Source organism: Nasonia vitripennis (assembly GCF_009193385.2).
Source record: "Nasonia vitripennis strain AsymCx chromosome 1 unlocalized genomic scaffold, Nvit_psr_1.1 chr1_random0012, whole genome shotgun sequence".
NCBI classification, from domain to species: Eukaryota; Metazoa; Arthropoda; class Insecta; order Hymenoptera; family Pteromalidae; genus Nasonia; species Nasonia vitripennis.
In genome coordinates this window covers 1,108,151-1,122,667 of record NW_022279600.1, presented here as the reverse complement: position 1 = coordinate 1,122,667, position 14,517 = coordinate 1,108,151, and the positions used below count along the sequence as shown (strand labels likewise).

Here is a 14,517-nt window from a genome sequence, read left to right as displayed (position 1 = left end):
CTGTGTGTGTTCATCAGCAAACCTTTAAATATCGGCGAGTGCCTTATGTGAAAAGCAAAGCGTTTCGCTTTTAGCGATGTTTTTCTATGGTGATTCTTTAGTTTTGAGATTTCAGTTTCTTCTAATTAACTTATTGGAAATGATAATAAAAGTAAATTGCTTAATATGTACATGAAAGAGAATAAAATTACTCATCTTCTTACTGCGAAAAATGTATACTATCATATACAGGAAGAAAAGACGATGTTTTCTCTCATCGTCAAGTCTTACCTCATTACACTTTAATAAATTTATCAACAATATTTAAATATCTGCATACTTTGTGTGTGTGTGTGTATTTGTATCTCTGTGTGTGTTCTTCAGCGAACCTTTAAATATCGGCGAGTGCCTTATGCGAAAAGCAAAGCGTGTCGCTTTTAGCAATGTTTGCTCCTAGTTTTTCTAGTATTTCTAATTTTGTTGTTTTTTTCTATATCTGCTGGTGCTGTTAGGGTCCCTCTATGCTGTGTAGAATTTATGCTCATTTCTATTTTTTCCAGTACTTCGGCCCATGTTGTTTGTTTGTTGCTGCATTGTGCTCTAATTATCCGTCCAATTTCCGTCATTATTTTTTCTACAGGAATTGATTGTGGGTTGTATGGTGTAGTTGTTGTCATTATGCAACAATATTTTCTTTCCTGCAGTTTCCATGGGTTGCTGATGAATTGTCGTCCCTGGTCTCTTAGGAATTTTGCCGGTGCCCCATGTGGTTTTATGAATTTTTCTTCGATATATTTTCATACTGTATCTTATTCTTTTGGTTTTAATTAGTTTTATCAGCTTTGAAAATAGATCCAGTATCACAATTATATATTTGAATCCTTGTTGTGTGGTTGGTAGTGGTCCAAATATATCTACGGCCACCACCTGTCTGATATCTTTTGGTAGATTGAAGTATTGTCTCCCTTTGGTTATTTGGGTGATGTGTTTTGTTTTCCGGCATAATTCACATGACGTAGCTACGTGTTTTACCAGTTTTTTATTATAAAGTTATCTTTCACAAAGTTGTATAGTATAGCTGTTCCGAAGTGCATTATTAGTTCATATGTTAGTTTTATTATTTTCTCGGCCATTTTGGTATTGGAGTTAGATATTTATTCTGCACCATTACTTTGACTAATCCGTCTTGTTCTGTTAAGATTTCTGTTTTTTTTTAATTTTCTAATAGCTTTATTATCCATGATTCTTTTTTTGATGTTTTATTATGTCTCGTCTGTATGTTTTTCATATAGACGTGTCTTAGTTTGCACTTCTTATATTAATTTCCGTGTTTTTCGTATTTGGTTTTTTATCCCTTGGTATCATTTTGGATAATGTGTCTACTCTTATATATATATATATATATATATATATATATATATATATATATATATGTGTGTGTGTATGTGTGTATATATATATATATATATATATTACATTATTGAATTGTGATACCAAGCAAAAGTGTTACTAAAAATTTGTATTCAATATTATTGTGTAGGCAACAATATATAATGTATTATATTGTCCATAGAAACAATATACTTTATAAAATTTTTATTGTTATTAATTGATAATCGTTTATTAACTTTTACTCTATATTTTAAAATTTGCAAAACTTTTTCAATTATGTTATGAGGAATTTGTTCAAATTCTGTAAAATATTTAGACTTATCATTCATTTTCTTATTTAACTCTTATCATGTAATTGTTTGATTTTCTGTTCTTGCGATTTTAACATTGATTCATGTAAATAAGTATCATATTCTTGCTCAAATTTAATACGTTCATCCATAATATATCTTTCATATAAAATCTCCAAATTTGACTGTTCATTTTCATATTCTTTAATTAAAGTTCAACTGATATATTAAAATAAGGTTCCATTATTATCTCTCTTAAAAAAAAATTATATTATTACGTATATAAATAGTTATAATATCAAAAAATGTATATTCTATAATTAAGATGATATAAAGGTAAGATTATTATTAACTATTAAGTCACATTCTCAAGATGTTTGCAGAAAAATGGGTCGAGATTTTATTTTCCGTAAACGATACAACTAATATTTATATTATTTATACATTTTCTGGAATTTCATCTACTTTTTTTTTCATCATTCTATAAAATAAAATATTTTGATTTAAATACAAATAATAAATAGTTTGTGTTTTTATATTAAATATTAATACCTCATGTTACGGGATATTTTAGATAATTCTCCCTCAAAAATATTATTTATTTATTCTAACGAGTTTGATGGGGACTAACAACTATACAGTTATCGAGCAAATGCATAAGTGGTCAAGTTATACGATTTGCTCCCACGATCGACTCTTTTATTCTCTACTTTAATTTTGTTATTTACGTGATCTTGTTTATAATTTACTTTAATTTCTTACCTTATTGCTTCTTCTTAATATCCTGGTTCAAGGAATCCGATTTCTGCTAATGATTTATTTAATAATTCCAGGGAATTGGACAGAATGAATTATTCCAGTATGTTGAAACTAAATTTGTCTGTATTTACTTGTTCAGTGTTAATAATTGATCACAATTAAATGGCCCAAAATTTCTCTCTACTGATTCTAAATTATAAGTCCCTTTCTCTAAATAATCTGTTCTACAAAAATGCAAGCTCTAAAAGAAATCTTTCTAATGGTCCGCCGGCTTCGTTGCCCGATCATGGAGTGAGAGAGCAGCGTGGCTCGAGAGCGCTCGGAAGAGGTTCCCCCCTGGTGTGTTTGATTGGTGGGATTTTGATTAGAGAAACGCCTTTGACGAAACTTCTGTTGGTCCTGTTTTGTTTTTATGTTCGGGTAGGTGGTTGCAGGGATTATCGAATCATTCTGTTGCTTTGGTATTATTTATGGCTATTAGACATGTGTTTTAATTAATATTCCACTTACTTTTGTTGTTGTGGTCCGTGGTCTTACATTGGGTGCCTTACATGCTAAATTGTTAGTACTTTTCGATTTCCTGCGCTAACTAATTGTCTTATGTTTAGATACTTCATTTTGTTAGTTTATAATGTTATATTTTATGTTGTATTTATTTGAATACATGAGGGTTGCAATCGAAAACTTAATGTAGTATAAAAATATAAAAATATGTTATTTATTTCTTTGGATCCCCCTATTTTTGGTACCATTTTACAATAAAATATAATGTAAATTTTTTAGAAGATTTAGGAAAGAGGGAAAAAAAGAAAAAAAGATTTATTGTGACAGTTGCGCATAACTATAAAGACTCATTTTGTCGTCTTCTTCTTCTTTGACTTGGTCTTGATTTTCCTCGAACCATAGTGTTGATTGTGGTCCATTGACTGTGTCGAGGTTTTGGTCCATTATTGTCGTTGTTGGGTTTGCTTCGCAATGTCCTTGTGATAGCTCTTCCAGGTCTATCTCTTCTATTATTATTACGTCAGGTGTCCGTTGCTTGTTGCTGGTCGTTTTGCGTGGACCTCTCTTCTTCTATGGGTTTTTGTGGAATCCCTTTGCATTCACTTGCTTGGATGTCTATGTGCTTGTACTGAAAGTATTGTCCGCATTTTTTTATGTAGGTCCAACTTTTCTCCGTCTGTATTTTGCACACAAACTCATGGTCCAATTTGTTTCTATGGTCAGCGAGTTTTCCGCAGATGTGGTGCCTTTTCCTGTATTGTATATCTTGCTTTTTGACGTGTCTCGTCGTCGCCCATCTCTGTTTGAATCTCTCGATGCAGTGGTCGATCGCCTTCTTCGCGTGTTCTTTTTCAAAGTATTGCACGAAGGCGAGGTACTTGCGCAATGGTGCCTGGCTCTTGGTTTTTGTGCAACACGAAAGTTATATGGTCCAATGGTCCAAATGTGTCAAAAATTCTCGTAAATTCTTCGAATTTCATGCCCAACAGTATTTGGGCACAGAATCGCAGTCCCGCTGTATCGTCCAATGGTCCGGTAATTAGTAGTGGCATTGGTACAGGTTTCTCGCTTGGTTTTGTTTCCGGTTTAGCCGATAATGGTGGTGTTGTCGGTGTTGCGAATAATGGTGGTCGTAATGCGGGTGGCAAAAATGGGAAGACCAATTGTGGTGCCATTTCTGTAGCTGGTACCATGGATGTAGGGATGTCCAATCTTGGTTGGTCCTTTGCAGTTGTATCAGGCGTTGTGTTGTCGGGTTTTCTTATTAGGCCTGTTACGTACTCTATAGCTTTCTTGTTGTGTATTGAGATCTGATATGTTATTATCAGCCTGGTACGTTCTTGTTGGTCCGTGTATATTTTTTAATATCGCATGGTCCAAACTGTTTTAGATCTGCTTCTATGTGTGCTGGGTTTCCCCTTATGACTATTGTTATGGATTTTTCATTTATTTTATTTGCTTTCGTGAGTTCTCCTGATTCTTCCATGACTGCTGGTAATGATTGTTTCTGCTCGGTGATGAAACCGATGTTTTGGTGGTCCTCATAATAGTCTAGGGCTGTTGCACCTAGACCCTCTTCGTTGTGATTAGGTATGGCTTTTATCGGTTCTATTCTACCCTGTAGATTTTTACCTAAACCCTTGTTTTCTATGTATCCCATTTTCTCCATTATACTCTGATACTTGGGCTTGGTGTATGCTTTGATTACTTTTTTCTTGTCTTCCTCATTTGCATATTGCACGTCTGCTATGTATAGGTATGGAGTTGCTGTCGATGTGGTAGAAACGACGCATAGTCCATGTATCATGAAGTTTTTTATGGCACTATCTTCTCTGCCCTTGAATTTTATGTGGACCTTGGTGCCTTCCATGTCTGTAATGTCTAAGACGTCCACTTTGTTTTGATCCATTTTCCTGCAACAAAGAGAAAGTGAAAGACAAAGGGTATGATTGTATGGTATGGTGTAGCATATTTGATAATGCAATTTATTTATTTTTAGGGGTTCCGAGTTTTTCGTCCATTTATTATTATGGGGTTTGATGATGTTGATTTCTTTTTCTTTTTATTTGGTCTTGGTTATTTGTGTAAATTTGGTTATAGGGGTTGGGTAGTGTGGGTTAAGCTTTGTTGTGTGAGTGTATTAATTTGTATTTATGAAAGATATCAGTCCTGCGAAAACGCTGGTCATCATTTATCTTTTATTCGTGTGTGTGCGGATTTTAGGTTGAGTTATGAGAAAGAAAATAAATTCAAGAGACGTAGCAGAACAGGTCCACTAATAGCAAGAGAAAATGGGCCTTATTCGCCTATTTCCTTGATTGCTCTATTTAGCGAGCGGGTGGTTTAGTTTGTGGATTTGACCTGCAGGCTACTGTTGTCCATGGCTTATCAAGAGACAACAATATTTCGTGTCTGAATGTATGAGTTGAATAAAGGAAAAGAAAAATTCTACGTTCACGTATGTTGTGACAGAACATTTTATGTTTCAGTGGGTTATGTGAGTTAGGTTTCAAATTGATTTAAAGGATATTATTGCATGTGGTTCAACGCTATGCAGGAGTGGACTACGTCCAAGTATGTGGAGATAAAACATTTTGTGTTTACGTGAGTCGTGTGAGATGCCGACTCGAAGTAGATGCCAGGATTCGGGTCCAATGGGTCTATTTGATATGTGGGTTGACTTTGGGTCATTATTATTGTATTAAAAATTATGATCAAAATTTTATTTAATTTATTCATCCTGCAAATTTAGATATGAGTTAGTGACAGTTCATAAAATTTAATTTTATAAATATATTATTTACAATTTATTTACATTTATATGCGGTTAATTAATCAGAATTGGTATCAGAGTTATCCTCTACGTGCTTTAATTTATCAATGTGTTTTCTAATTCTTTTGCCATTAGGATATTCTAAAATTACATTTTTCCTACCAATGAATTCAATGATTTTTAAGGGTTTGTTTCTATATGCGTCAAACTTACTGACTCAGGGTTCGTTAATTAGCCTAGCATATCCGCCCACTTTGCCCTTAAACGCTCTAACCTTCTTGTCATACCTTGTTTTTGTTTTGACTTTGTTAGCTATTTGGGTTTCGCCTGCTAAAAATTTCATCTCCTCCAATCTTAGTACTAGATCAAGCATATAAACATTATAGATTCTTAATTTTTCATCGGATGGTATCCTTAAGGGAAAACGCGCTACCCTCTCATAAACCAGTTCGAAAGGGGTAAAATTGGTTGCCGCGTGTATGCTAGTATTATACGTGAAGGTAGCAAATGGTGTCAGATGGTTCCAATCATCATATTTCTCAGAATATATTCTGATGAATTCTATGAGCGGAGCGTGACTTCTTTCTAGTGATCCATTTGTTTGAGGTCTATATCCTGAACTTGTTAAATGGTTTATTTTAAATAACTTTAGTAGAGATTCAACTATGTTCGCCAAGAAACTGGTTCCTCTGTTTGAAAGTATTGCTCTTGGCGCTCCAAATTGGCAAATGAGGCATTTCGCTAATGCATCAGCAATTGTGGTTGCATGTAGGTTTTTGATGGGTATTGCTATGAGGTACTTTGTTATATTACACTGCATAGTTAGCAAATGGCAATTTCCTCTCGGTGTCATTCTAAGTTTTCCTACGGTATCTATTGACACTTTGTCGAAAGCCTCTATTGGTGTGTCCGTGATGATCATTAGTGCTCTTGTCTTGAATCGTTCTATTTTCTGTTCCAGGCAATTCGCACATCGCCTAATTTAGTCTTGAAAGTGTTCATAGAGCATTTCTATGATGGTTGGAGATCCTAGTTGGTCCAAGATATCTCCTTTTCTGGCCACTCGAAAGCTTTTGATACTTTTCTCTACGAGTATTTGTTTTAGGTTTATGAGTGCTTCACGTAGATTCGTTATTTTGATGGTGTTGAAGTATTTGTCTTTAGTAGTAAGTAAGCCGGTATGGGGAGACATAATAAATGACGTCATCACTAGCGCATCCTTATCTTATCGATGTAAACAAGTAATAAAGATAAGGTATCATGTTTGTTTATACAAACAAGTAATTAACATTATCTTTATTACATGTAATATAGATAATTTTAATTAATTATTTATGTAAACAAACAATACCTTGACTTAATTATTTGTTTATATTGATAAGATAACGATACGTTAGTAATGATGTCATTTGTTGTCTCCACACACCAAGTTAGTAAATAAAAAAAATCATTTCTTACAATATATAATGGTTTTTGTTATAAAAACAAAAATTATTTATTTGAATTATCATAAACAATGTAAATCCAATCACACATGTATACACATACGTGCACTTACGCGAGCGCGCGCACACACACACACACACAATCGTGACCACGCTGTGTCGTTCGTATTGTATAATTTTCGAATGTATCGTACCGTCTGCTAACGCACGAGGGACACTAGCTTCTTACATTGCGCTCTCTCTCACTCACACGCAAACACTTTCTTACGCACACGCTCTTCCTCTCTCTCTCTCTCTCTCTCTCTCTCTCTCTCTGTCTCTCTCTCTCTCTCTCTCTCTCTCTGTCTCTCTCTCTCTCTCTCTCTCTCTCTCTCTCTCTCTCTCTCTCTCTCTCTCTCTCTCTCTCGCGCGCCATCAAGCTCATCAGCCGTGTCTTCATCGGGTTCTAAGGTATCTCTGTCTGAAGGTCTAAGGGTCTGTCATTTTAATGCGAACTCTCTCACGGGTCACATTGAGATGATCAGGCTCTTTTTATCCACTCGCTCTTTATTCCACGTAATAGCTGTTACTGAGACCTGGCTAAGCGAGAAGGTGACATCCAGCCCTTCACTGGATGATTACCTGCTCTACAGACGAGACAGAAACAGAAACGGTGGAGGTATGGCCCTCTATATACACAAATCTCTGACGGTTAGTGTTATTACATCATCCGACGGTGAATGGTCCGGCAAGCCAGGCAAGCCTGAATACCTCTTTTGTGAGATATCGGCTAAGGGAGTTTCTCCCATCTTCGTGGGGGTTGTGTATCGTCCACCTCATGCTCCTTTTTTCTAAGGCTCTAACTTTATTAACGAACTAACAACTCACATGCAGAACTACTCCACGAAGGTTATAATGGGAGACTTTAACTCTGACCAACTATCCTCATCTGAAGTTGTACATCAATGACATCGGTTTCTGCCTTGATACCGATGTTTCCCATCTCATCTACGCGGATGACTTGCAAATTTACAGTCAATGCCACCTCGAAGAGCTCGATTCTTTATCAAACAAGATAAGTGCCAATGCTGAGAGGATTACTGGTTGGGCTGCACAGAATAAGCTAAAACTTAATGTTGCTAAAACTAAAGCAATTGTCCTGGGCTCTTCCTACTACATAAACGCATTACCCTCAACAGCTAACACTTTCATTAACATAGGGGGTGCCCAGGTCAGCTTTAAATCTTCCGTGCGTAATCTGGGATTGGTGCTCGACTCTAAGCTTACGTGGAGGTAGCATATTACACAAGTGTGTAAGCGTGCTCACACGCTAATGTACAGGCTTTACTTTTTCAGGAAAAGCACCAGTCTCAGGTTGCGCAAGCACTTAGTGCAGGCCCTCCTGTTTCCTCTTATAGACTATTGTTCTCTCATATACTGTGACCTGACGCAGGAACTCGACCTAAAACTTCAGAGGCTCGTGAATACAGGAATTCGGTACATCTATGGTGTAAGAAGAGATGAGCACATCTCCCCATACAGGCGGGAGTTGCAGTGGCTAACCACTGCCGGACGCAGGAAGTATTTCACTGCTTGTTTCCTAAGAAAAATGTTTAACACAGCCGTACCATCATACGTACTGGCATACTTTAACTTCCGCGTGACACTTCGGCCTGTTAGGGGGGAGGTGATACCTCTGGATATTCCGACATTCGCGACGGAGACGCTGAGGAACTCGTTTCATATCAGCGCCTCATACCTATGGAACAACCTACCATCTCACATTCGTAACACTACATCTGTCTCAGGTTTCAAGAGACTAGCTAAAGAGCACTTTCTTGAGCTTGAAAATACAAACACTTGAATCTCTTGTACACATTCACGCAAACGCACACACTCACACACTCTCGCTTAACCCATCTTCACATTATCATACTAACACAATACACATTTTTGCTGTACTACTACTCCTGCTGTATACAATTTATCGTACAACATATTGTACGCCAAATAAATCTAATAAATCTAAAATCTCTCTCTCTCTCTCTCTCTCTCTCTTACGCACACGCTCTCTCTCCCTTTTATCCCTCTCTCCTTTCTCCCTCTCTTTATCTCTCTCTCTCTCTCTCTCTCTCTCTCTCTCTCTCTCTCTCTCTCACGCACAAGCTTTCCTTCTCTCTCTTACGGACACGCTCTCTCTCCACCTCTCCTTCTCCCTCTCTCCTTCTCTCTCTCTCTCTCTCTCTCTCTCTCTCTCTCTTCACCTCTCTTTTTTTTCTTACGAACACACTCTCACACATCACTCCTTACTCTTAATTACTAATCCAGTCACACACACACACACACACGTACTGGTAAATATAATTAGTGATAAAACTTACGCGTTCACTATACACTATACACTCACACACAAACACAAAATATCACTATACGACGTCAACTGTCTCGTCTTCTTCACTTGCTTCTATCTTCATGACGACAGGCTTTTCCATGTCAGCTAGGTCATCGGGAGATGCAGGCGAGTCAAACTGAAAAAATTCTTCTCCTATATCAATTTGCATGGCGGCATCGTCCACGGCCTCCACCTCCACTTCCTGCGCTTCCTCTTCCTGCTCCTCTCTTTTCGTGATTTCCACCATAGCATCTTCTTTGGTATGCACCTGTGTAAAGATACACACAATTAACTTATTATGGCAAACAAAAAATATTTACCTTACGAACTAACCTGCTGCTGCACCAACTCCTCGGCAACCTCCTCCATCGCATCCCTCCTCGCTATTCCTACGCTGCAACACCACAGTTCTCTTCTGCTGCACGTCGTACAGCGTCGCGCCCTGCACTCCGTGCAGTACGTCCAGCGTGTGGGTATAGTCATACGCTTCATCACCCGCGCTCACACTTCACATACATCCCCAAGCTTAGGGATGTAGTAATTGACGTGGCCGATGGAAGGTGAACTTTTCATGATGTGCAGCGTGCGTTTGATTTCTTCACGCTCCTCATACAGCTCAGCATACGTGTCGCGGTGCTGCTGTATTAGCCGCGACGTACGCTCCATCCGTGATTTTAGGAGAGAGCTTTTCTCCTCCAACTGACGTAAAACAACACTTTTCACAGACATCCTAGTGGAACTACGATCAACTTGGAACTGACGACTATAGTCGAAGCAGTCATCTGTAGGGTCTAGGAGGAGAAGGAGGGACGAAGGAGAAACATTTAGACTTGTGCTGATTATTGTTCGATACCGCACGTGTGCTCGTACACCCGATACCCTAACGAGCTGGCTGACGCGTTGTGCAGCGAAATACTTGACGGATACGGGATACTTTTTACGAGCGCGAGAGAGCATAACCTTTGACTCCTTTGAGGAAGTTGATATTTTTTAGTATCCACTTGTCGCCATGAGTCTTAGCAGGCGATACCTATACAGCGGAGATGAATTAGTGTGACAATACAACTATACATGTTTGATACTGCTTGCTGCTCGACGAACACGGGATACTTTTTTTACGATTGTGAGAGAGAGAGAGAGAGAGAGAGAGAGAGAGAGAGAGAGAGAGAGAGAAAGAGAGAGAGAGAGCATGATCTTTGACTCTCGACTGCTCTAAGCGTGAACTTGATATTTTTAGTATCTACTCGGCGGCAAGAGTCTTTACAGTCGATATCTATGCGCGGAAAAAATGGATCAGTGTGACAAAACAACGGTTCAGAGTAATCTCAAATGTAATTAACACGTGGATTCTCGGAGCCGTATATTTGATACTGCTTATATGAGAATCGCTATGGTCATCGCTTGCACAGGAAGTCGAATGCTATTAAATGTGATAGAGCATTGCTTTCAGCCGCCTTGTATCGTGCGAGAATCGTCGACGGTATCATTATTTCAGATTGTTATGCATCTTGGACCCGTGAGAGCGTAGGTAATATAATACCTATTAATCAGTCGATCCTCTTACCGTGTAAGTGACATTCGGCGAAATTTTGATACTCGCAAATAAGGAAAAACTTATCACAGGATGTTATTTTTTGTGCTTTATACTGTTGCGCGAGTCCACACATCCCCCCACTAGCAAGACGTTTTTTATACTATATAAACCCTACGTTGACCTCAGGAGCTCAGTAGTCATGAGAGTAGTTGCATTAAACCAAGAGCTCGCAAGCATGTATAACGTAGCCGAGGAGTCTTTACGCAGTGTAGTGCTTCGCATCGCGGGCAATCTTCAAGCAAATAGTGTTGTTAGACGCAGGTGTACAAGAAGCTGGTGTCTACGCGTGAAACGCATGGTAGCGTGCCAATTATGCCGCGAGTTTTCACGTCTTTTACGATGCTGTGGGCCACGGAAAATTGCACAGCTTAATAGACGCATTTTTAAAAAATGCAACAGCTGTGCGATGCGCAGCAGAATTTTGTATGCAACAGAATTTTGCGCATTTACCTGTGTTGACGCGGTTAATGACAGCATTCGAGGAGAATAATGGTGAGTACATTTTTATTGATTGCAATTTTTCTGCACTATATCGCGTTGTCATTAATAAAAATCAAACAGCACTTGTACTTGGCAACGAGGTAAACGGTGCCACAGCTGATAGCATAGTCTGCTACTGCTGCTACAAGCTCTGTTTCATTCACTCGCGCGCGCGCATACACACATTCGTAACGCAGTGTCGTCTGCTCTTGCCGTAGAACGCGTCGACTGCTACGTATGACGCCTAGTGTTTTCAAGGCGTCTGCTTCAGCGCTAGGGATATTAGCTTCTTACATCTGTCATATTACATAGCATGCGATGCGTATCTCTTTATCATTACAGTAATATAACGTATAATTATAAAATGAAAGAATATACATCCGCTATATTCTATGACAGTGAGAATACTTTTTTAAACAACTGTTTTTCTCACTATACTTCTTGCTTTTTTTTATTAAAAAAATGTGTAATAAAATATCGGTTAATATTTTGTTTTAATTCATTCGACATCAAAGAGATTTTAATATTCATGTGTTGTATGCATCACTACCTTCGAATACATATAACGTTTATTATAAAAAGTAAGCTCTGTATTTTTAACATAAAATTGTTTTACATTTCAACGTTAGAAAATTTGTTAGCCGACATAACCTCTGATGAAGATGATGATAATACTACAGAATACACATCAAGTGAATATGTTGAACCTACGTCGTCGGATGAAGGTGAGGAGGAGGAGGTGGAGGAGGAAGAAAGAGAGGCAAGTGAGTCGGAAGAGGAGGATGCAGCGCAAGCGGTGAATGCTGTAGCCGATGTACAGTTTGTACCGGCTGAAATGGTGGGGGTGAGCGCTGCCGATGCACACGGAAAGGAGTTGCGGGCGGAGGAGAGCGAAGCCGTAAGGAGAGAAGCAGCAGCAGCGGTGGCTGCGGCGCCTGCAGCGGTGCGTCTTCAGGTGAATGAGGCGATGGAGGAGGAGGAGGAGGAGGAAGATGAAGCAGTAGAGTGAGCGCAGAATGAGCACGATGCTAGAGCGGAAGAGGCTGAAGATGTACCTGTCAATAGGGATTCTCAGCGCATGGTTAATGTTGACCACCTTCTTGACACATGTATAGAGCCAACAGCTGCTGCTAATAATATCCTATAGCGCTTGATGGAACGAGCAGCTGATGAAAGCGAGAATATTATTGAGTATGCGGAGCATCCATGTGTCAAAAGACGGCAACAAATCCTCGACTTTTTGACCCGACCAGTAGAACCCGAAGAAATGCGGTACACAAGAAGAAGCGCTGGAGGATTGGTCACCGAGCATTTTTTTAACCAGGGAAATCCAAGAGATCGTCAAATTAATGAACGTGAGTATTATGCTGTATTTAAATATACATTTTTCTTGAAATAAATTCTTATTTTTAAATATTATTTAAGTTATTCGACGTGGTCTCGAAGGATTTGCAAAGTACCCCAGGGCTTTGAAACAAGATATCATGCGTATCATGTATGTTCGAAGAGCACAAGAAATACGTTGGTTTTTCAATGCTTGTAAAGATAAAAATTCCATACTGTTAGACACTGAAAATTTACCTGAAGTGTTTAATTGCCTGGGACAGAGTTTTTCAGGACCACCAGAAGAATAATTTAAAAATAAGAAAGTGTAAAATAGGGTATTCAAATATTTTGTATTCAATAAATTTTTTCAGAACATAATCACTCTGACGATTCATCTTGTTCTTCTTCTACAACCATTTCCCCTTATCTACATCATCTTCGAACACCAATACTTCTGTAGAATCGCAGAATTACGAGACCGATGAAAGTGATTTTTCTATTCAAGTTGGTAGAGGACAAAGAAGAAGAGTGGAAAATTCAAGCAGCAATAATGATGATTTGTCTGACTACGAACAAGAGTATAATCAGCCCAGTGAGGAGCATGAGGAGGCGGAGGAGGAGATCAGCGAGGAGGAGGAGGAGGATGAGGAGAGAAGCGAAACAGACGATAATATAAATTATCAAGAAGTCGATGAGGAAAGAGAGGATGAGGATATCCAGCCTCCTGCTAATCGTTTTGACTTTTTTCAACAAAATTCGCATTATATATCTAAGTATAAAATAGAAGGTAGACGTATTGTGCTAAAAATAAGATCTCCACCGGAGGATGGATCTATAAATCCGATAGTTTGGTTGGAATTAGTTATTCGCGATATTTATTCTTATATAATTTCATTATGTAATGAAAACGACATGATTGGTGTCTCCGTTAGAAGTTTAAATTTTGCCCGAGGCCCGGGTGGGTTATCTTTACGATTAGTAAATAATATTTTTTACAATGATTTATGGAATTTAATACGCGGATTAGCTCAGAGTAATGAGGATTTTCAAATAGATGAGAGCTTTATTCTAACATTAACACTTGTTAATATACCTAATGGTGGCCGAGGTGGAAGTAGAAAGAGGATGAGTGTTGATAGCTTAGCTTAGAGATCGGTTGTATCTATAAGAAATAACGATAATTTATGCTTGCCAAGAGCTTTAATTGTCGGGGAGGCTTTTATGATGTATACAAAATTCTTTTCAAACGAAACCATTGATACTTGGAATATTGTCAGAGATAGCAGACGTGGTATGCAAAAAGAGCGCGCAAATCTCCTTACTATTAATGCAAACGTTGTAATTCCTGCAAACGGGTGCGGTATACGAGAAATAGAGACGTATCAGCGGTATTATGTTGTAAAAAATATCGCTATTGTAATATACGATAGTTTATCTTTTGGAAGTGGAGAACCACCCTTTTACGATGGAAGACCTCTGTTAAATTCAAATTCTTTTGACGTTAAAAATCTTTTGTGCGATGCGCGAAGGCGACATTTCGATACAATATTAAATTTAACCGGTGCTGCACGCAATCGTTTTTTCTGCGAACATTGTAATAAAAG

General features: G+C 38.2%; 2 protein-coding genes across 2 annotated transcripts; both read left to right on the top strand.

Annotated features, from left to right (window-relative positions):
• The first annotated feature begins 11,574 nt into the window (after positions 1-11,574).
• LOC103315993 (nuclear polyadenylated RNA-binding protein 3-like) lies at positions 11,575-12,596 on the top strand. Its single transcript, XM_031921481.1, has 2 exons — positions 11,575-11,599; positions 12,217-12,596. The coding sequence occupies exons 1-2, from the start codon at positions 11,575-11,577 to the stop codon at positions 12,594-12,596; spliced, it is 405 nt and encodes a 134-aa protein (XP_031777341.1).
• Positions 12,103-13,291, top strand: LOC116415894. The gene is made up of 2 exons (XM_031921500.2): positions 12,103-12,942; positions 13,013-13,291. Exons 1-2 carry the CDS (start codon positions 12,741-12,743, stop codon positions 13,219-13,221), a joined length of 411 nt encoding a protein of 136 aa, XP_031777360.1. The 5' UTR covers positions 12,103-12,740; the 3' UTR covers positions 13,222-13,291.
• Positions 13,292-14,517: the final 1,226 nt, after the last annotated feature.

Bases quoted from the DNA above. Each gene is read 5' to 3' on its own strand.
- LOC103315993 (XM_031921481.1), top strand. From the start codon at position 11,575: ATGACAGCATTCGAGGAGAATAATG. The intron at 11,600-12,216 runs GTGAGTACATTT...TTTCAACGTTAG, and splicing joins AGCATTCGAGGAGAATAATG to AAAATTTGTTAGCCGACATA.
- LOC116415894 (XM_031921500.2), top strand. From the start codon at position 12,741: ATGGAACGAGCAGCTGATGAAAGCGAGAATATTATTGAGTATGCGGAG. The intron at 12,943-13,012 runs GTGAGTATTATG...ATATTATTTAAG, and splicing joins AGATCGTCAAATTAATGAAC to TTATTCGACGTGGTCTCGAA.